The sequence below is a fragment of the Vidua macroura genome, chromosome 1 (assembly GCF_024509145.1).
Source record: "Vidua macroura isolate BioBank_ID:100142 chromosome 1, ASM2450914v1, whole genome shotgun sequence".
Classification (NCBI taxonomy): domain Eukaryota; kingdom Metazoa; phylum Chordata; class Aves; order Passeriformes; family Viduidae; genus Vidua; species Vidua macroura.
Window position 1 is genome coordinate 132,952,017 of NC_071571.1, and position 22,262 is coordinate 132,974,278.

General features: G+C 38.8%; 1 protein-coding gene across 3 annotated transcripts in view; it reads right to left on the reverse strand.

Moving 5' to 3' along the window:
- Window positions 1-1,183: 1,183 nt before the first annotated feature.
- RGS22 (regulator of G protein signaling 22) overlaps window positions 1,184-22,262 on the reverse strand; it is a 61,639-nt gene continuing 40,560 nt past the window's right edge. Inside the window, exons 19-28 of one of the 3 annotated variants that reach the window (XM_053996134.1) lie at window positions 19,858-20,020; window positions 19,089-19,247; window positions 17,200-17,262; window positions 15,034-15,195; window positions 11,949-12,128; window positions 10,302-10,442; window positions 6,650-6,847; window positions 4,816-4,918; window positions 4,161-4,254; window positions 1,184-1,371 (exon numbers count right to left, since the gene is read on the reverse strand). In XM_053996134.1, the coding sequence (XP_053852109.1) occupies window positions 4,181-4,254; window positions 4,816-4,918; window positions 6,650-6,847; window positions 10,302-10,442; window positions 11,949-12,128; window positions 15,034-15,195; window positions 17,200-17,262; window positions 19,089-19,247; window positions 19,858-20,020 (1,243 nt within the window). In that variant the 3' untranslated portion in view covers window positions 1,184-1,371; window positions 4,161-4,180. The remainder of the gene's footprint in view (window positions 1,372-4,160; window positions 4,255-4,815; window positions 4,919-6,649; window positions 6,848-10,301; window positions 10,443-11,948; window positions 12,129-15,033; window positions 15,196-17,199; window positions 17,263-19,088; window positions 19,248-19,857; window positions 20,021-22,262) is intronic. The other 2 variants (XM_053996143.1, XM_053996153.1) reach the window with 2 other exon arrangements.

Genomic DNA, 22,262 nt, shown 5'->3' on the forward strand with positions numbered 1-22,262 from the left:
CTTCATGATTCTTCTCTGCCTTTCACATTAATGAGCGGTAGGCCACACAGTACCACATGTGCTTTGCTCACTACAAGATGCTGCATTCCAACCTCCTCAGATGTATTGAACATTACAGATGACTGCATTTGTGACATTTAGGAAAACATAAAAACCAGGGAAAGAATTTTGTGTTTTAGTCCCTTGTAGCTTCCACCAAAAACATATTTTTCAGGTAAGTCAAACACAGAATGAGTGCAGACAAGCATGAAGCAAACTCTGAACCATGGGCAAAGCAGGAACTGAACCCATGATCTCCCTTCTCCTTCTGTAAGAATATATGATCAGGGCATAAAAGTGTATCCATAAAAGAAAGTGTATTTCTTCCCTGCCAGCCTGTCTCCAGCAGGAGACAGTCCCATCCCCAACTCAGGGCTAATCCTCAGGAACTGAGCTCACTGGAGCTTGCTGATTAGCCTTTCTTTTACATGCGTTACACACATGTGGGGAAGAATGGAGCCAACAGCTTTGTGGCTGGGGACTGGTTTTTAAAGAGGTCTGAAGAATGTGGAGAGGTCTAGTATCATCCTGTCTCTTGCCTGGTAGTTAATTCTTCCCCTACCCCATCTTAATTTCTCAATTAATCCTTGGTCCTTAGTCCCCACATCAACTGTGACCCAAGTATTTTTAAAAATTTTTAGAAGCAGGCAGAGCTACACAAGAGCTATGAGCTCCTGCAACCTTCTGTTGAGTAATGCCTTGGGACTAATGATGTTGTATAGAAGGTCCCAATCCCATCTGTGTCCTGATAGATTTTAAGCCTTTCTTGTGGATCAAAACTCAGAAGTGAGATAGAAGGTGAACTTTGGAACAGGAATCAGACTGAATGGGAAGGAAACAAGAAGAGCATTTGGCTTTATAATAACTCAGAGACCTCATCAGTTATCCTCGATGAACAGAAGTTCTGAATTGCGTAGTGAGAGCACAGTGTGCCTAAACACCCTGCTTCAGGGCTTTCAGTTCAAGGCAGTGTTTTACTTATTCATTAGATCAGGCATTGAAGAACTGGGTTTGATTATAAGATGTTTAAGATGGAGACTACCTAGTAGTTTGCACAGTGCATACTTCAGTGGAATCCTACTGTAATCTGAGCCTCAAGGTGTATTATTAAATTATTAATACAAGAGCCAGTGTCACAGTCAGGTTGAAATGGAACACATTGGAATATGTTTATTTTCTACCCTTGATCCCATGGTTCTTAACAATATTCAAAGTCATCATCTTTGCTCTAGAACTGTAAGAACAAACCTTGCATGCACATTACATTTATGTCTCTTGGCCACCTTCACTGAATGTCTCTGCATTCCCTTCCTCAGAGAGAATTTAATGTGCCTGAAAAGGTAACAAAATGTCATTACTGTGTTCAGCCAGTTGGAATAATCAGAACAGTTCTTCAATAAATGCATCAACTCAAACTGGGGAAATCAATTTATTGCAAATTAGAATAAATCATTACTGATTCAGGCTGTAGGGGAGAGAAGGAAAGAAAATAAGAACATTTACACGTTTAGAGAAAACACTTTTCCTTCATGTTTCCCAGGTTCAAGTTCACTCCAAGCACCTCTCCTGTCCTCCTTGTTACCACCAGTGGTTGCACTCTGTCCCTTTGGTGAGGCACTGGGAAGCCCCTTCTTCCTTCTCACTATTTTCCTCTGCTGCAGCATCAATCCTCCACAGGCTGCAGGTAATATCTGCTCCACCATAGAGCACCTCCTCCTCCTCAACTTCCTCTTTAACCTCTTCTTCTTACACCTCCTCCTCTGCCCTTGGTGTTCCCTCTGTTGTTTATCACTCCTTTTATTTCTTCCTCCGCTCTCTGTCTTTCTTGGCTCTTTCTGAAATGTTTCCCCAGGGTGTTGGCTGAGGGATCAGCCATGTCTTATGATGGGTCCATTGGAGGCAACTGGGACTGCCTGTGCCCAGCACATGGCAGCCCTGGCCTTTCTCACAGGCCTCCTGCTGCCAGCTTTGCCATTTATCCCAAACACACCAGGTGTGACCTGCTCTGTGGAGGGAAGCTGGCATTGCCAGAACATAATAGGGAACCTGTGCAACCACATAAGCACAGCTATGTCATGTGAATTGGGAGTAAATCACACTTTGGCCACTGGTTGTATTCCATAGAGCTCTTCCCATAGCATTACGATAGTGAAGAGTAGAATATAGGAAAAGGTACTGTGAAATACCCCCAAAATCTGAAACCACAGTGTGAATTGCATAGATAAGCTTACACTCTTACCCTTAAGTGGACCTTTTTACTTTTGCTCATACCTATTTTAAAAAAAGTGAGTTGAGTGAGCCAGTACATCCCTGGCATACATTTAAGCCCTCAAGAAGAGGTCGAATAAACGATAATATTTTAAAGGGTAGTTTCTTCTTCCTTCTGCAAGCCCCTTCCTACTATAGGAAGGTGATAGAAGTTCTTACTGAATCATGGTATGACAAATTGGCTCCAAACTTCTCATGCTGTAAGATAAAAACCAGGCCAAATAAAAGTGCAGTTCTCATCCTGTTTTGGAAGAGCAACCAATTATTTACATGCAATCTGAACTGCAGTTGTTTTCTTTAAAAGCAGTATTTTATCCTTAGAAAAAGAAAAGATGACATCTCCAGTTGATCTGCCTCTAGTGGTAGCAGCATTCTGCTGGAGAGGGCAGGCAGAAGGAGCTGTGAGGCTAATGAGACGTTCAGTGAAAGGACATAAGCTAGAAACAGCTTTTCTTATATGTATTTCCTCTCCACCCCACACATCAGTTGCTGGTTTGGGTTTATGTCTAATAGAGCAATAATAGCCCAAGGGGAGGACTAAGGGTGTATGTAGCACAGAGATAAAATTAAGTCCTTGATAGCACAAATGATATTTTGGGAGGGAAGATGCCCCATCAAGAGCATGCATGCTCTTGTGTCTCACCCTACCAGCAGAGTGATCAGATCACTATAGGATAGCGGCAGGCAATTTCCAGTGGCATTGGAGAGTGGACTGCAACTGAAGTTGGTGGGAGAGACCTCTCAAATCACATGAGACCTCAATTTTCTCATTGTGTTAGTCTGTACCACAGCCTGGTGCCTGGCAGGAATGCAGTTCTCTGGTCTGGAATAGCCAGGGCAGGCCAGAGATGGCTGGGCTGGGCTCCAGCAAGGGGTGAAGGTGCCTTGTGGGCCCTGTGGTCACTGGGCCCAGCTGGAGCTTTCTCAGCTACAGAGCAGGAGCAGAGGCCCTGCGCCAGGACTCCACGGGGAGCAGAACAGTGGTACAGAAAGCAAAGATGTGTGGAATACAGTCACACCTGTGAGGCACATGAGGCCCCAAGTGGCTGGATTACTCTAACTGCAACTGTAGAACATTTTAAGAGGGCAGAAAGAGACTGGGAGGGAAGACCAAGGAATGCTGCAGTTTTCTCTGAAGTCATTTTCAGAAAATGCTACCACAGGAAGATTATGCTCAGACACTTGAAATTTTAGGAGGACTAGTGAAGGCAGGACACCAAGTTGCCTAAAATAGCAGTGCTAAGTACAGAATTAGAAGAGGAAGGAGGAGCAGAGAAGAAAGGAAGCAATATTCCAAGTCCTATTAATTTTTTTAAGTCCACCTAATTTCAACATGGGGTTAAAAATACCAAAAAAACCAAACCTCTAGAGGATTCTTCCTTCTAGGAATTTAAGCTTTGAAGCAAAATCAAAGTTTTCTGTCTTTATCAGTTTTTTTTTGGTTTTTTTTTTTTTTTGCTGTCCCACTTCTTTCTCTCAGTCTAATATTTAATTAGCTTTGGCAGAGGTGATCTATTGCTAGTTCTGTGTCAGGATCTTGACAGTAATTTCATAGGGTCTGAGATTTCTCCAGTCATCTCATGTTCCTCTTTAAAATATCTTAACTGGAAAGCTTAGATAACCTAATTTCAGAGACTGCCATTTTGCAAGAAAATTCCATCTGGTCAACATTAGATCCCCTAACCATGGCTGATGTGAAAAGTAAGCTTGTTTTCATATGGAGGCTGTACAGCTTCAGTTAAACATGATTTGGAGCGGGATAACTTGCTACTAATGAGCATCAGCACTGGCAGCAGGAAAACTCGCTTTTAAGAATTCACATTTCAAAGCACACTTGTCAGTCTGGTACTCACTTCCTGATTCTTGGGAAGATTCAGTGTTTAGGCTTTGTAGGAATGGTGGCTTTTACAGAACTTTCAGGCTTCAGAGAGGACATAGACAAGGAACCTGCATATGGAAAAAAAAAAATTATGTGAAACTGAAGGAACTGACTATTATATAGTGCTATTGCTAGCCCTACTACCAAATGGATATTTTTAATAAATGAACAGGTCATAATATCCTTGGCAAAGGCCTACAAGAATATTCACAGCTGAAACAAGGATGAAGCAATGCCTCCCACATCCTCCAAAAACATACAGACAGACTGTGAGGAAGATGTTTCAGTATCTGCTTAAATGTAAGTTGATGAAGCACAAGAAGCCAGGGAGGTTAAATGTGTATGTGATTGCCATGTCCCTCTAGAATGAAGAAATGTCTTTATTTCTCTCTGCAGCAGGACCTGTGCTGTAAAGGCAGTGCAAAGATACCCTGCAACTTTTACTTTTTCTCTCAGAAAATATACCACTCATGAGTACAGCGCAGAGAGCAACTCCCCTACAGACAGCAAAAGAGAGGCAGAGGTTTCTGTGCACAACTCAGAAGAAGAGCAAGCAAAGTCCTTGTACTGCAAGAATTTCACCTAATCTCTAAGCTTGTCCTGCTAAACTACAGAGCTTGGTTAATAACCTGCAGGGAATGATGATGAGGTTTTCTCCAGATCTTCTTGCTTTTTAATGAGTATTCTTTCCTGCTCCAAGGCTTCTATGTACTTGGAATAGGACCAGGAAGCCTGCAAGAACCATCAAAAACCTTCAGGTGATATCACTGTAGTTTCTGACCCATTTCAATAAGATAACAAACTTGTTTATTTTATATTCCTATTACTGGATAATTACAAATATTAAGAAGATCTTTTTTTCATTACAATATTGGAATAATGGGAGAAAGAGTATTGCTGTAAATAAGTAAATCTCAAACCACCATGACTTAAGCAAATTTGACAGATGCAATGTTTATATTTTTTCTCCATCCCAGGTATGAGTCTTATTCTCTCCCCTTTGTTCAAAAACAAAGCAGCAGATCTTTACCCTCCCAAAATATCATTTGTGCTATCAAGGACTTAATTTTATCTCTGTGCTACATACACCCTTAGTCCTCCCCTTGGGCTATTATTGCTCTATTAGACATAAACCCAAACCAGCAACTGATGTGTGGGGTGGAGAGGAAATACATATAAGAAAAGCTGTTTCTAGCTTATGTCCTTTCACTGAACGTCTCATTAGCCTCACAGCTCCTTCTGCCTGCCCTCTCCAGCAGAATGCTGCTACCACTAGAGGCAGATCAACTGGAGATGTCATCTTTTCTTTTTCTAAGGATAAAATACTGCTTTTAAAGAAAACAACTGCAGTTCAGATTGCATGTAAATAATTGGTTGCTCTTCCAAAACAGGATGAGAACTGCACTTTTATTTGGCCTGGTTTTTATCTTACAGCATGAGAAGTTTGGAGCCAATTTGTCATACCATGATTCAGTAAGAACTTCTATCACCTTCCTATAGTAGGAAGGGGCTTGCAGAAGGAAGAAGAAACTACCCTTTAAAATATTATCGTTTATTCGACCTCTTCTTGAGGGCTTAAATGTATGCCAGGGATGTACTGGCTCACTCAACTCACTTTTTTTAAAATAGGTATGAGCAAAAGTAAAAAGGTCCACTTAAGGGTAAGAGTGTAAGCTTATCTATGCAATTCACACTGTGGTTTCAGATTTTGGGGGTATTTCACAGTACCTTTTCCTATATTCTACTCTTCACTATCGTAATGCCATGGGAAGAGCTCTATGGAATACAACCAGTGGCCAAAGTGTGATTTACTCCCAATTCACATGACATAGCTGTGCTTATGTGGTTGCACAGGTTCCCCATTATGTTCTGGCAATGCCAACTCAGCCATGAATGATCCCTTGATCAATGCAGCATGTCTGGTTTTGCCATTTCCCAGTAAAATAACTGTTACCTTTTCACTACTGATTTGATGCATCGTCAGATTTGTTATAGAAGTCTTCAAGTTGTATTTGCTGTCAGATTTTCAAATACCTAGATTTTCTAAAGGAGTTCAGCTTCAGTTTTTGACATATGACCAGAACAGGACTCTAGCCTAAACCAAACTCTTTCAGGATATGAATTCCACAAATAATGAAAAGCTTCTTATTCCAGAACTGAACTACTTTTTATTCAATTTATCTTTAAATATAGATTCTTTTTTTAATCCATGCACCATAAGACCTTAGCATTCTGCTAGCTGTTAATACTACTCAGAACCTACATCTTAAAAAAAATTAATAAAGAACAAAAAAGAATCCCCTGTAAGGTAGGTAAACTTACAACAGCAAAGCTAATTGTAGAAGAATGAACAGTTGTTGAAGAACCATCTGATAGCAGTATTCAAAACCAAACTCCCCCTTCCCCTTTTCCAAAGATCATTTTATCTCTTCAAAGACATCTGTAGAAACATGTATTATTTACCTTCCTCCCACGTCCTTCTGTAGGTGCTAAAGGTGTTGATGATCTTCTCTTCACATCAAGCTCATCTAGCAAAACACTCCTTGGCAGTTGAGTCAAGGGCTTAAGCTGAGTCAAGGGCTCAGGCTGAGTCAAGGACTTGGGTTGAGCCAAGGACTTAAGTTGAGCCAAATTAATGAGGTTTTTCCCTGCTTCTTTACCCTGTAAAAAACCTCATAATTAGATGTGAACAATAGTTACAGAGCTAAAGTAAAAAGCAAAGTCTGAGGAACCAAAAATTGTCATTGGAAATGAGATAGTGTCATTTGCAGTAATGTTTTGTAATGCTTAGTTTCATAATTCATCATGCTGAGTATATTTTAAAGTAGCAGCTGCCTTTTTAAAGCATTTCTTTGTTCTAGTTCATGTTCCCTGTCCTCTACACTCCTGCAGACCATCTTTCTTTCGGATTCAATACCTGCTCCAAAATACAGCTAGGTGACAGAGCAGATCTGCAACAGAACATATTTTAAGGACAGAGAGGACATTGTGAGCCTCTGATTTGATCTCAGGTGTAAATGTAGAATGTAGTTATTTGTCATGATTAATTCCAGCTTGGTCCAGTAGCTGTGTATGAAGTACAGTATACAAGTTAGGAAAAAAGGCAATGTACAATCTACAGTGAAGAGCAAGGCATTGTAACCCTTGGCAAACTGCTCTGGTGATTAACTGTTTGTAATTTTCATGTTGGTTTGTTTCACCTTTGCACATTCTGTCTGATGATCCCAAAACTCTTTATAATCATCAACCATATTTGATGTCACAAAGAGCTCTCTCCAAGAGCTGAGTAATATAACCCTCCCATGTTCCAAGTGAGAAAAAAAAGGGGATCAAATGGTTCCCAAAGTCACTTAGTAAGTCCCTGAAAGATCTGGAAAAAGATCACACTGTCTCATTTCCTTGCTCCCAAAGTGCCTTTACCTTCCTCATAATTCCCACTGTCCTGTGAACCCATCAACTGTAAGAGTGACTTTTGGGTACAGAACTGCCCAGGCAGTGTGATGCTGATCTCCTCTGCAGAAACAGGCTCAGTAACTTCTGTGGCACACTCTGTTGGTGGAATGGGGATGCCAGTGCAAACACAGAGGCATTGTGAATACTACTGCACTGCAGTTTATGTTTGCTGGCTCTCTCAATGAGAATGGTGGATTAAGCAAGGTCTTTAAAAATGACGTCCCATAATAAATTAAGCAATATTATAGTGGATTTAGATCCCATGCCATTACACCACTTACTAACAAATAAGCTTATTGCTAAGAGACATAGCAGAAACATGGAAAAGGAAAATAATGTTGATGGCTTTCTTTGCTAAGGACATGGAAAGAGTATGTACAAATCTACAATGGAAGTTAAAGCTAAAATTTTAAAGCTGTTTTGTGCACTTGAAAGCAAAAAAATCTAAAATCTATCTTGGAGATAAAATGCAATCATGTATATAACAAAATAGTAGTACTGGCATCAAGGCAGTCTGCAAAAAGTGACTTATATATTTGAAAGTATGTGGCATGTGCATCTAGCAGCTAACAAAGGAAAAAGTCCATTGCTAGGATGCCTTTGGTAGAATTTGCCCCTTAAATAACAAATAGGCACACAAAAAAATATTGAGATAGTCAAACAATACCAAGTTATGCATCATTGCTCAGTGAAAAGCTCCTTGTCTGCCCATTTTTTCCACTATACTACATGAAAGTCCAACTCTTATCTGTTCAGTTCTAAAACTGAGGCGAGCACAGGTAGATTCAGTGCCCCAGGGACACACGTGTAAAGGAAGAAGTAAGCAAATTCCTCCCCTAGGACTATGATTGCACTGTTTGACATAAACCCAAAATAGCAACTGATTTGTGGGGTGGGGAGGAGATATACATTAAAAAAGCTGTTTCTAGCCCTTGCCAGAGCTTTGCTCTTGTCCAATGAGCCTGGTGGGGCAGAGGAACACAATCCTTATTTTCATTGCCAAGAAATCATCACCTTCCACAAGCCAACAAGTGAACCTGCTATTGCTCTCATGTTAGATGAATCTTATCAGTATCCTTCAGGGATACTGCATCATTTGAATTATGTTGTCACTGAGAGGACAGAAATCTCAGGCAAGAAAACAGGAAATGGCAAATTCTTTAAACAGTACCAGAAAGGGAAAAGGATTTTTAAAATATTGGAAAAAATTATGTGTTGCACCCATTCTTTTAAGAGATTTTAAAAGGTAATTGGTTTACTGATTTTTTTTTTTTGTTTTTAAGGGAGAAGAATAGTCTACAAGCTGTTTACTAAGCTGCATTCTCTAGCTGTTTACTAAGCTGCATTCTCTGCCTGTCACTTTCCAAAATTTCTTACTCTATTTCCCAGCTTAAAAGCATAAGTCATTGTTCCCATTTGTTCTCCATAAAAGCTAGGCTTTTGCCTTCCTGCCTAAGATTTGCTATTTATTCCTTGATCTTAATCAGAAATCTCATAGACAGGCAACAAACAGATGGAAAATAAGTGAAAATGCAAAAGTTTATTAGTTTGAAATATTGCATTCTTGCACTATAAGTATTGCCAATGGCCTTGGCAGACGTATGTATATGGAGACATTGTGCTTTGGAGAAAGTAAGATGAGTTCTTGGATTTTAGACTTCCCTTGACATTGGTGTGTGGCCTTGAGTAATGCTTCACTGGTCCTCAGCTTTCAAGTGCAAAAAGAAGAATAACAAAGTATAGATGTTCTTATGGGCCAATGTCTCCATCTGTGCAGATACCTGTGTGCTTCATATCATGTGAAACATCTCAACACATCTACATGGTATTTAGAATACGGAAAGGTCTCTGTAATGCTACTTATTATAGTTTGCAAGTCCATTAATTTCTCTGCCCTTAAAAGAATGTTCTCTCCTCAAAGCTTGCCAAACAATTGTATTGAATAAAAAATAAACTTTTTCAAAGCTTATAATCAATAGAAAAAGAAGTCCATTATATTTTAATTTTAAAAATCCAAGAAAAACAATTTTACAAACAAGCATTCCATTGTAGAGGTCACAGTTTTGTCAATGCGCTGAAACTGTCTGGAAACTCACTGTGAACAGTCTAACAATTTCACTTTCACAGCTGAGAAATATTCAAGAAAAGGCAAAGATTGTGCAAAGGAATTATCACATAATTTTTTTTTAATAATGTGCAGGATTTTCAAATGGTCCTTCTAGAAAATAGATATGAAATCAATTTTGGTTTGGGTTTGGTTTGATTTCAGTTGTGGTCCAGAACATAAATCCTAATATAAGAAAAGACTTCATGAAAATGCAAACAGGTCTGCAGTAGCCCACAGTACACATGAACTATACACGTATTTATTGTTCTTAATGCAGTCTTTTTTTGCTCTTCCCTTGGCACAAAAGGTGACTAAAATACATTTTTTCCTCTGGTTAATAAGGAAAGGAGTATTCCATTGACTCAACTGCTTCAAGTCAAATATATGTATATGTATATGTATTGGCAGAATTGGGAACTAATCACCTTAGGACTGGGTTGTGTGTAAAGCTTGAACTCTAACAAGATTAGGTAGCTTTGGATCAGGCTAGGAAAGGGATATTTTATGTATCTTTGCTCATGTTATTCAGGTCACCTGAAACTTTACAAGCCTTACCTTTGCTGTTATCCCTTCCGTCTTTTGCATCTCTTTTTCCTCTTTTTTCTCCAAGGCAACTAGAATTTTGTCACGATCCGGATTGCTTTGGAACTTACAAAATTCTGGCCAAAATTTAAACAGAAGAGCAAAAATACTCATCTGTACAGGAAGAAAATAAAGTCAATCTTGACTGTATTAAGGAAACAGTTGACTGTAAAATAAAATGCAGAATGAGATAACTAATTTTTTTTTGAACACACAGCCTTGTTCCTCCCACGTACTCTGTCCTGACATTTCAGCCCAGCTTTGCTCGGCACATGCTTTTCATCAGTGTGTTTATTACTGGTGAGAAATCTTCCTAAAACACAGTTAAAAGGCACTTTCTTTTTTATATTTCCCTAAACAATTGTTTGCATTAATGAAAACATCCATCACTTTTTACAAGTATTCTTGATAAAATATACACCAGTAGAATTGCTTTTGCACCACTGTTCTGCTCAAGTATTTCAAATATTCAGTTCATTAGGGAGAGGGCTTTTTTCCCCCTCCTTAAGAGAAAGGAAATACTTTTTTGCCTCTGGAAAGGCTCTTAAACCACATTACAGATCTATGAGCAAATCTTGGATAATTTTTAAATGATATAATCTCTCACAGGGTCGTTTTTGAACTAGAATAAGAAAAACAATTTTAGAAAAGCAAACAGAGGGGCTCAGTGAATTCTGTTGCTGCACGTACTAAGGCTCACATTTTTCAATTTAGATGTTTAATTTGCATTGAGAAACCTGCTTCAAAGGAGCCAAGCATGCTCACTGCTTCTGGCTCAAGAGGCTTGAAAGTGACATGTGAGCCACTGTCGGGTTCCAGTCACAGCTTTTTGGCCTAGTTCTTCCTTTGGTTTTGTTCCACATTTCTGGAGTTCACTGAGTTTTACACAGGCTGAAACGAGACTTCTCTTTCTTTTAGGACCTATATGAACCCTTTTCTCTGACAAATCATTCATCTCTTGTCATCCAAACACTTTATGGACTCACAGTTGATGTCTAAAGGTGTCAGTGGCAATTATATAGGAAAAGAAAAACAAATACTTTTCTTTGACTTAGAAGATAAGACAAGGCAGTATCAAGGGATAAGAAAATAAGTCTGTAGTAAAGGTTCCAAAATTGCTATTCAACCTGATTAATAGAAAGATCAGAGAGAAAATTGTCTACAGCCATTTAATAAACACTTTCTATAATAAAGGAGGGAAAGACATTCAGCAAGTTAAGCTGTCTTTGTGCTTTACTCACATCTGCATTTTTCATAAAACATGAAAACCACAGACTTTCTAACTACAAATTACTTCTGTGACATAAACCAAGTGGTGAAGAACAAGCAGTTAAGAACATAGACAGAATTCATTTCTACTGCCAGAATTCGTAACACAGACCTGGATAACACCTTTCCAGGATCAGCTAGCTGTCAGAGCTAGCTTTATTGAGCAGTATATATCTGAAGACTCTCTTCCATCTCCAGCTTACATTCATTGAAATATATGACTATAGCTTTCTCCTTCAAGCCCAGGCTTGTGTGTGGAGTCCTAACTGTCACATAAGCAACAAAGACTGTTCTTAAAATCAGGCACTCAGTCTCTAGCCAGATCTATTACAGATTCACTCAGCTTCTTACCTGTGCCTCTCTAAAAATATAAGGTCCTAGTTCTTTCCTACGCTCCACAATCTTCTTTGCTTGTTCAGGTGGGATGTCAATCTGCAAAGCTGGGGGTATGGCAGAATTAATAAAGCAGTCAATAATAGCTGTGATCTTTTTCTGAACCATGGCATCAGCACAATGAGAATGGCACAAGTCCTGAAAGATTAAAAATACCATTTTTCAGTCAAATGGAGAGAGACATAGGCAAGAACTTTTACAGGGCACCAGTGATCAAAGACTCAAATAAAAATAATTATACAATAAATTTTTTTCAGTATGCAGGGCAAAATTCTTTTGGTAAATATGCATGGTCAAAACCATACTTCAGACATGCACGGGGATTCTGGTTTGCAAATGCAGATACATAGCAATCATTGCTTTTAGGTGATAATCTCTGCCTGTATGTTTGGATGGAACAGCATAAATTTTAAGTGCATTACTGGCAAATAGGAGACATTTCTGAAAAGAAAAACACATCTACAAGTGTGAAATGCACTGATTTTCACAATGAGCCTGCTATGACTTGCATAGCCATGGTAACTAAAAGATAAAGAAATGTTTTAAGTCCTCCAACAAAAGAGGGGAAATATTTAAAGGGTACAAGATATTCTAACCAGGAATGTTGTCACAAGAGGGGACAATGTCAGCTACCACTACAATTTTCCATTTCTTGGAATCTTCTACTTTCACCATTCATTAAGATTTTCTAATTTCCCAAAACCTCGGTGTTTGAAATAACTCTGTACACTATAGAATACAAAACAAACCTGAACTTACAGGACTGAGATGTCAAAGGAACATTGGGGTTTTCTACTTTTTAAATGTGATCCTATTGTTCTTGTAAAGCCTGTTATTACTGCGTTTTGACACCCTGACGATGCCACCATTGAACTTTGACATGAAGGAAAAATAATTCAAAGAGTGTCCTTCCAACACTTTGAAACATGAACTTTCCCTTTATCCATACATTTCAAGAAATTCATATGACACTTAGAAGACTATCATGTATATCTTAGAGACACAATGAGCACGCAAGAGTTTTCAGGAAGAGAGCTCTTTAAATGAAGAATCTGAATTTAGTTTTGGTATAGAAAGTTACATATTTACTTTGCAAAGAAATTAAAACCATGACTTTTAACCAGAAATGTGGTATGTGAAAGAGCTGGCTTGCTTTGTTATGAATATTTTTAGTTTTGGGAAGGAAAAAAAAAAGAATTATAACAACTATAATAAAGAAAGTAAGGCAATGCAAAAACATATTCAGTATATCCTAAGAATATATATTATGGCTTTCTTTGCTCATCTAGCATAGAAGGCAGAGAGCTGTAGTAAGAGGGAAGACAAGTCATATGATATGAAGAGAGATGAGACCAAGCATAGATAACTATACGGAAATGATTCACAGAATTATGTTTCTTCATATTTGTTAAAAAAAAAATCTTGGTTTTGGATTGTCCCAAGATGTGTCTCCAGCCTGATGGGTTATGGGGAGCGATGCAGTCATTGAGAGCCAAATGGAGTTCTGTCTAAACTGATGGCATGATAGGGCTCAGACAATACAAGTATGCACTGTGCAAAGTGCTGCCCACGCCTTTGGCAATATTCCTGCAGCTCAGTCTGACCCACAACACTCCTACTACTCCAGCCCTTTGCTTCTACAACTGCCAACCATGACAAATTGCACGCATGGAGAAATATGGTCAGATTCTACTTTTTCTGGATAACAAGACAAATAAAATTAACATAAATGCAGGAAAGGGGGTGGCACAAAAAACAATGAAGGCTTTCTTTATAGAGCAGTTCTACAAAGAAAAGAGTTAAGACCACGCTCCACATTAATTTGCAGAAAGTTTCCATATCCTCCATAATGTAGCAATGAAGAATCACAATGTCTCAAAAAAACTTAAAATATCTAGAAAAGGGTTTATGTCATGGAACACCAGGTGCCTTCATACCAGAGTTTTAATCTAAACTAGTCACTCTGTAACCATGAGAGAGACAGCAGCACCCCCAGAGAGCATTTCAGCCAGTGATCCCCTGCCTGGGGATCAAAGCCTTTGTGGGGAAGAGAGATTGTTCCCTGGGAAAAGGAGCTTCAGCTCCTAAAGCAGACACCAAATTCAAATTCATAAAATTAAATAGTGAAAGTACACCCACATGCCTGCAGTGGATCTCCAAGTGCTACTGCAACAGCAACGGTGTTTACAGCCCAGTTTCTGACCATGTTGGATAATCTCATGCTCCCTGTCCGCCATGTCCAAATAGGCTATGTTCAGGAGCACAGGAGAGGTTCTGCACTCTGGTAGCACTTTTGCATCAGGAATATCCCAGAGGCAAAAGGAATGAGGAATACATGAAAGATCTGTGCTGTCCCTGCCTTCTGTCCAGGATATTCCTAGGAGGCTGCAGTGTGATTCAAAGTTCAACTCCAGAAATTTTCCATTGTGTTTCAACCTACACAAGCAACTTCACAAAACTATATATATTTGGGAGAGATGTAATCCCCGGTGACTTTTCCCATCACATTTCACTTTGGTCCCAAGCTCAGCTCAAGTCAAATTTATTCTACAAAGTGCATGGGAGCTGCGATCTACATGGTACATATAGGTTTTTTTGGTAGATACCATCTTTACATCCGTAGATTTGACTGAATTTTAAAGTTATCTCTCATTTTTGAGAAATTACCAAATTCAGATAGCAGCTATAAAGACAGAATAAACATTTTAATGCTTGCGTATTTCTACCGCTCAACAGATGTATACCAAACTCTGGGCCTTAGCAAAATAGCAGTGCTCATTTAGAGACTCAGAATGCTACAGTTTGAAGAAGCATAAAGAAATACAGGGATAATGCATTTGAGTCAAGAATAGCTACTCTTAAGAAATGGGGATTTTCACTGACAAAAAAAAAAAAAAAAAACAATTTAAACAGTGAAAGAAGCTTTACTATGAACAACAGAATGCCTATAGATATTTTTGCTAAAATTCTCCTCATATGCAAGAATGGATGCATTTGCTTACAAACTGAATGCTATTCCCTTTGCTCCATTTTACCACCATACCTTATACTTCTGCACCTCTTGCCAAAAGAGCACTCCGTTCCCCAGGAGGTCTCCCTTCAGTGCCACAAAGCGTTGAAACAGATTTGCTGTCACTGGATCCAGCAGCGCCTTGCGGAAAGCAATAATTTCACTAGATGAAGAAACACTCTTATTGTCCACATGCTGTCAAAAGAAGAAATAGATGCACCAAATAAACTTTGTTTCAAAAAGCAATAACAAAGGCATTAGTTAGTGTAAACCGTCTGATTCTTATCTTTGCACTGACCCTAACTTTCAGTAGTTTATGAGTTTATGACATGGATACAATAAAATGTGGCAAGGTTTAATTTCTTCCTTTCCTTTTTTTAAATTTTTTTCCAGTTTGGTTTGGGGAACATTTTTTGGAAGATGTGATGGAGAGGAAATGACTGACAATGATTTAGACCATATGACTGCACACTACAAAGTATAGAAACAGTTCTTGTTATTGATTATGGTAATGGGCTACTTTTCTAGAGAACAGTTTGAGTTTTATGCAAACAAACAACAAAGGAAAAGGAACACACAAACCACATAGCTTAAAGTTGTAAAATGCTTGTGACAGGGATCTCACCAACAAAATGAGGTTTGAAATGTGTTGCTATGATCATCCACAGAAGCCAGAGAGTTTGCTCTCCATGAAATTAAGCTACCAATAGTAAAATAAAGTCATTGAGACATTTTGGAAATCCTCATGCTGCCAAGCACAGAACAGTAGGCAGCCAGGAAAGGGTGGGGAAAGAAAGATGGCTTATGCAGGGACAATTTGTTTGAACTGAAGTTCATGCTGGCCTGCCTTCCTGAACAAACAGTTCTCGTGCTGTTGCTGAACAGCAAGCCAAACAACCCCCTTTTGTTATCAGATGGATGAACGAAAACCATCTTCTAAATGTGGTTTAAAACTCTTCAAGTCCTGGAGGGGTGGAGTGCTGTTCAATGGTGAGCATCAGTCAGAAACATTTTCAGTTGTTGCCAAAAGTCCTGGAAATTTAAACTGATCCTAAGCTGAAAGGGTTTCTGCAACTTATCTTAAAAACAAGGATTATGCTCAGTGTCCTGTCACAGAGCCTGCCAGGGGTGACAGCCTACCCTGGCAAGGAGGGTGGCGGCTGTCCAGAGGGTCCTTTGGTGAAAATAAAGTTAGCTCAGTTTAGGCAGTAGGGTTGGATCTTCTCAGCCCTTCTCCAATTCTCCAAACCTGTTCTATTCCCTGTGACCAGAATTTAGGGAACTTTTGAGAAAAGTAATTTCTAGGGCATATTCATGAAGGGAAGAACAAAATGTTGCTTCCATCCCTATACCAGTATATAAATACTGCTTATTTTATGGGTCAACAACCTTGAAGCAGAACATGGAGAATAACCATCTTCCTGACAAACAGACAAAGGGAAAAACTCAGTTAACAGAACCCACATGCACTTTGGATCCCTTTTGTGCTGATGGTTTGCATGGATAATTGGTGACCGGGTCTCTAGTTTGATTTCAACAGACAATAAAAGTTCAACTGAACAAATGTACACAACTTGTATGTTGGCAATTACAAAAAGTTCACTGCTCTTCAAGAGGAAAAAAAACTGGCAAACATTTGATGAAATCTATTATTACAAAGGTTTTAAAAGTTTAAATTTGATATTATCTCAGTGCTGTGAGATTAAAATACAATTCTAAATGAAACAGATACTGTGAGATATGATTAAACCTGCCCACTCTGCTGCATACTTCACATTCCCTTTTGTGTCTGCACGTAATCCACTTGCAATAATAAATAAACTACCAGATGCTGGAATGAACAGCTTGTCCAAATAAGTCCACTGCATGCAAAATACAGATAAATGTGAATTAAAGGTACAATATTAGTTTAGGGAGTGTTAATAGTGCTCCAAAGCCCAGGACAAGAGACCTTTATTTTCAAGTGTGACCTCTCCAGACAGAAAGGGAGAGAAATTTACCATGAACATCCAGCAGGGAGTTAAATTCAGGAGTAATGTGAGTAATCAGTCCACTGTAACCAGTACAGTCATGAGAGCTTTTAACAGCATTACATTTGGGCCACACACTGTCAACAGCAAAATTGTGAAGAGTGTGCAAGGTCCAAAGGAAAAAGACTGTGAATCTGCAGGCACAAAAGACATAGTAAATTTCACTCACCTTCCACATCCTGGTTGTCTTTTGCTGGTCTTTGTGTGAAAGATGTTCAGTTATGTCCCTTATCTAGAGTTGAACAAAAGATTATTATTCTATTTTTTGAATAATCTTTTTTTTTTTTTTTGTTAGCCTTTTAATTATTAAGATCCCAGTGGTAGAATAGCTTATATGTCTTCTTATGGATTTTATGTCTGAAACTTGTTGTGGACTCGCACAGAATGACGTCCCTTCTTCAGCTATAAATGAGTACCTGCTCATTAAGAGTGGGGAATCAGAGAAGACAAGAGACAATAACAGCCAAACTATGCACTCCACTGGTGGTGGAGTTTACTGTACCCATAATGTTCTGAGGGACCACTTATTTGTGGAATAAATTTTGGGTTTGATTTTTTTTTTATTATGAAATCATTTTAGTTCCTTTGTACAGCTGTATCAGAAACACAGACTTGATCCTGCAACTTCTTTGTAGCTAAATTACACCTCAAACGAAGGGCAGGTTTCCTGAATAAGGACTACATAGCATGCCCACACTGTTTTGTCACTGTGAAATATAAAGCCAGCAGAGAATGTCATCTGGTTTCACTTCTTCAAAAATACTTTCTTCAAAGAATCTTTTCATCCTCTGAATTTTCAATAAGAAAGAGAAAAGAGCAATTGGACATAAATGGAGTTAGGGAAAGACTAAAAGCTCATTAGAAGTATGTCTTTCTTGTAAACTGTTTTTTTGAGTTGAATACAGCATTTTCTAAACTACTTGGGTTAATCTCCCTGCTAACACAGTGCAGCAGGTGCAAAAAGAGGCATGAGTTAGCTTCCAGACCTGGAAGCAGCTTAGCCTTATTGGTCTTCTGCCAGGGCTTGTAAAGGAGGCAGAGTTCAGCTTAAAAAAGGCAGAGGGTTAGGATTTTTAAAAATTTAATTAACATAATAATTGTTAAAATTAAGGTTTTTCTTATTAAAACCTATACTTTTCAGATTGCTTAGTGCTCTGAATCAATGGAAAAGATTCCGTTTACATGCACTTCTAACACTTCTGACTACCTTCATGATGTTACAAAGATGATAGAAAACAAGTTTCATGAATCAATGCAGTTGCATATGTGGCTGCTTCGTTGAACTTTGACGTTTCCTTCTGCTATGACATTCACATGTCAGAGCTGTTGTGGAAGGGCAAAACACCAACTCTTTGCCTCTGTCACCAGCAGGATGACCCCCTTACATGGATCACAGCCACAGAGGCACTCATAAAAGGCAGATGTTAGCTCTGCCCATTCTTCAGTCTTTCTAATGAACCAGCAGGAGTGAAAGGCTCCTCACTCCCAGCTTTTTGGCAACTATCTGAAGTAACCAATTGGAGCAAGGCTTGTAGCAGTTAGCCTCCCTACTCAGAAGAATTTCACAAGTCCTGAAGTTGATTCTACAGGCACTGCAGCTCCAGATGGGAGAATGTGGACAGCATAAGAGAAATAATTATGGCATGGGAAGCTCACTCATTTGCTTGTGTTCTGGTCCTCTTGGGAAAATCCTTTACACAAAGCAGTGTTTCTTCAGTGTGCAACTGTAAGGCTAAGGCAAAATGGCATAGGGAGAGTGTAGCAGTACAGCAAAAATTAGGTCACTCTCCTGGCAGCCTGGATGGCAGCAGAGCTAACACCAGCTGCTTCAGATTTGGTATCTAACAATAATAATGTCAGCTAAACTTAGCCTTCAGATGTACTGCCTTCACACTTACCAAGATAAATGTTTCAACCTGTACATGCTACAGCATCTCTTTCAATGTAACTGAAAGTAAATTATAGGCTGCTTTTCCTCTGAACCTTTCTATTCCAATGGTAAATTATGAGCCAAACAAAAAACAATGCCTGTATATGTTGCTGTTGTTAAAAAATTACCTTTGCTTGTTCCTCTGCCCCATGGTGTTCATCTGCCAGGAACAATGGCAGCCATTGTTTTTCTAATCTCTTCTGGACGCATTGCTGAACTTCTAGCAGAACTGCTGCCGAAAGTTGATCATGATGGCTTTGTCTCCTTCCTCCACCTGAATGCATTAGCTAAGCAATCCAAATACAATAACACATGACATAAACGTTTGTGTATACCAAAAGGCCTTTATCTCTCTACATCCTTGATTTAGCAAAGCATGAGCTTAACTGTAAGCAAAGCACTTAATGCATGCTTACCCAAGGCTCACATGTACTTTTCATAAAAGGGAACAGATTACATTTGTCCCTACCTATAATAGGATACAGACTCTGGTGAATAATACCCCAGCTTGACCAAGTAAATTGCTTAAGTATCAAGATATATCAGAGCACCACAGCTCAGACTTGCTGTCTGTGGCTTTACTGACATGCTAAAATAGAAAGCTGGAACAAGTCACTGTGCCTGAAAGTAATTTTTACACTTTCTCTGAGCTGTCTTGTGCATACTCTGGCTGTGGCCTCAGATCACAGTTCAGGAGAGATGTTCTGTAAGAGGTAGGGAGGAAAAGCCTGAACAGGAAGGAAGGGACCTATACAACCAGAATAGAACCATATTTCTGGCCAAAAATATAGGTAAGATTTGAGGAGATAGCTTGGGGAAAAGCTGGAGCAGACCCACTTGTGGATTTTTATCACAGTCACAGTGATTGTTCTTTATGAATGGCTCTGTAATTGCTACCTTTTCTTGTTGTTCTCTGGTAGCTGGGCTGTTTGGTCCAAAGAAGTACTTGTTGTTTAAGTACTTGATTTTAATGTCTTTAGATTTTTCATCACTTTTTTCTTTATCCTTTTGGAGCATCTTTCTGAACGCTTCAATATCTAGCCAGCACATGAGATCCATGCTATAAACAAATTTAAACAGAATGTTATTTCAATATTGAGTTAATTTCATCAACATTCTAAGGAGTTATTAGTTTAAGCACAACCATACCATACCAAAGTATTCAAGACCTAAATACTAGGTCAGATTGGGCTGAAATTTTATGTCATTTTTTCTCTGCCAGTACCATCTGCTGAGCCCATGGTACATGCTGAACAGGCAGAGCAAACTTACATCTTAGCGATCTCACTTAGGGTGCCATCTGGGGGTACCCTGAAAGGAGGAACCTCCTCAGTATGCCACTTCTAAATCCAGCAGGGACTGTGGACCAGAACCGTCGTGTGGAGCTCACAGAGAGAATGAAGAGTGAAGTAGATGAGAATTTGGATCAGTACTGAGGCTGTGAGCCCCTGAGAGATGAGTTGGCGCCTCCTGCTCTGCCTCCTTGTTATACTGCCTGAGAAAGGAGCAGGGATGACAGCTGGGAACATCAGCCCGAGAAATCACCCCCTTCCTGTCCTGTGTGAAGTGCTAGAGTTTAAGTCAGTCTGCAGCTGAGCAGATAAAAACAATTAATGGCAAAATTTGTTTTGAGGGCTTTTTGTGGGCTGCTTTCTCATAATTTGCCAATTCTACTATTTATTTCATTTGTCATAGTCAGTGACAAATCATTTCAATGATGCAATGCTCAATCTATATATTGTTCATAAGATTTGAGTGTACAATATAAATTTAAGTTTGTTTTCATAGAATCATAGAATGGCTTTGTTCTCTAAACCAGACAACAGAGTAAATGACATATCTACAATTTCAGTTTAATTTATTTGACTGTTTTCTGACAGTATCTTATTAGCTGAAGTTATATGAACATTTTAGTGAGTACATTCCCTGTATCTGCAGCAGGAAATATGAAACATTGAATTCAGACAAATCTGTTTCGGTTTTCCATTTGGTTAATAACTGGCTTTTTCAAAACATTAATCTATGAGTAGAATGTTCAAAAACATCTGACTGATTTAAGAACAGATGTTCTCCTTTCAAAAGTCTTTTGAGATCCCTAAGTTCTATTGAGACTGAAATTCTTTCATTTGCTAGTTCATCACATGACTAAGTTCACCCAAATGCAAGTGATCCAAATTACTGCGGTTTATGGTGTAACTCCTTGGCATCTACCTATGACAACTGACCAAATATGTGCATCTTTTTAAGAAGTAAAATATAGAATCTTAAAGTGTGTTAGATAAACCGTTTAGTGGTGGCTTATCCTGGCATACTGGATCAGAAGCACATCCATAGTCAATTAACCTGGCGAGACTAACAAGTGGTAATTCACTAACCCAAAGTAACACAAATTGTCCTACAATTGTGTGAATATGTCCTGTATATTTAACAAAGCATTAATTAATGGAGCTTTGCTTAGTTTCTTACCAGAATTTGTGCACAGGTACTCAGCAGCCTGTGCTTCCTGAAACTTGGATCACTTACAATTGGACATTATCAGAACCATAAGTTTTGACGAAAAGGCAAATGACGTGTTCGTTGTTTTTTTCTGAAATTTTCCTGACTGCATTAGTTCTAAGATCCCTTCAGCTTATAGTACCATTAAGCACCTTTACTGTAGCATGCCAGCTGGACTCCAGAGTAACTAGTCTGGACTCAGCCCTAAAATACTTTTGTGAGACTTTTTCAAATGTTTTTCTGCATTATGAAGGTTTATTTAAAAAAAAATAGAAAAGCTCCATAAATTAAACGTTTCTCTGCCTGACTCTACCACTTAAGATGGGACTTGTCTGTGATTAACAAAGCGGGAAATACCAGCGGTAATTCAGCGTACCTGTCTATGACCTGTTATTTGCTGATTCCTACCATTTCCCCACTGAGAGAGGAACTCAAGACTAGTGGTCTCTGAACTGCAATGTGTAAAGGGAGTGTGCAAGACCATTTGTTGAGGGGCAGGAAGAAAATATTAAAACTTTAATAGCACATGTATATAACATATAAAAAATTATATTTATATACACACTAGGGTTCCATGCTCAAAAAATTTTTACTGGTGAGATGCATGAGCAAGAAGTTTGGAGACCACTGCTCTAGACAGCTAACTCAGAAGTCACTAGACTATAGGCAGCTACACCATAAGAATTTCCATCTGAACTCATTATCTGCAGTCCTTTTGTAGTCAATAATCTTAGGAATAATCCATCCAAATTGGTTTTAGATTTTACCTTCAGAATTAGGAATATTGGATCCAGAAGTGTATATTT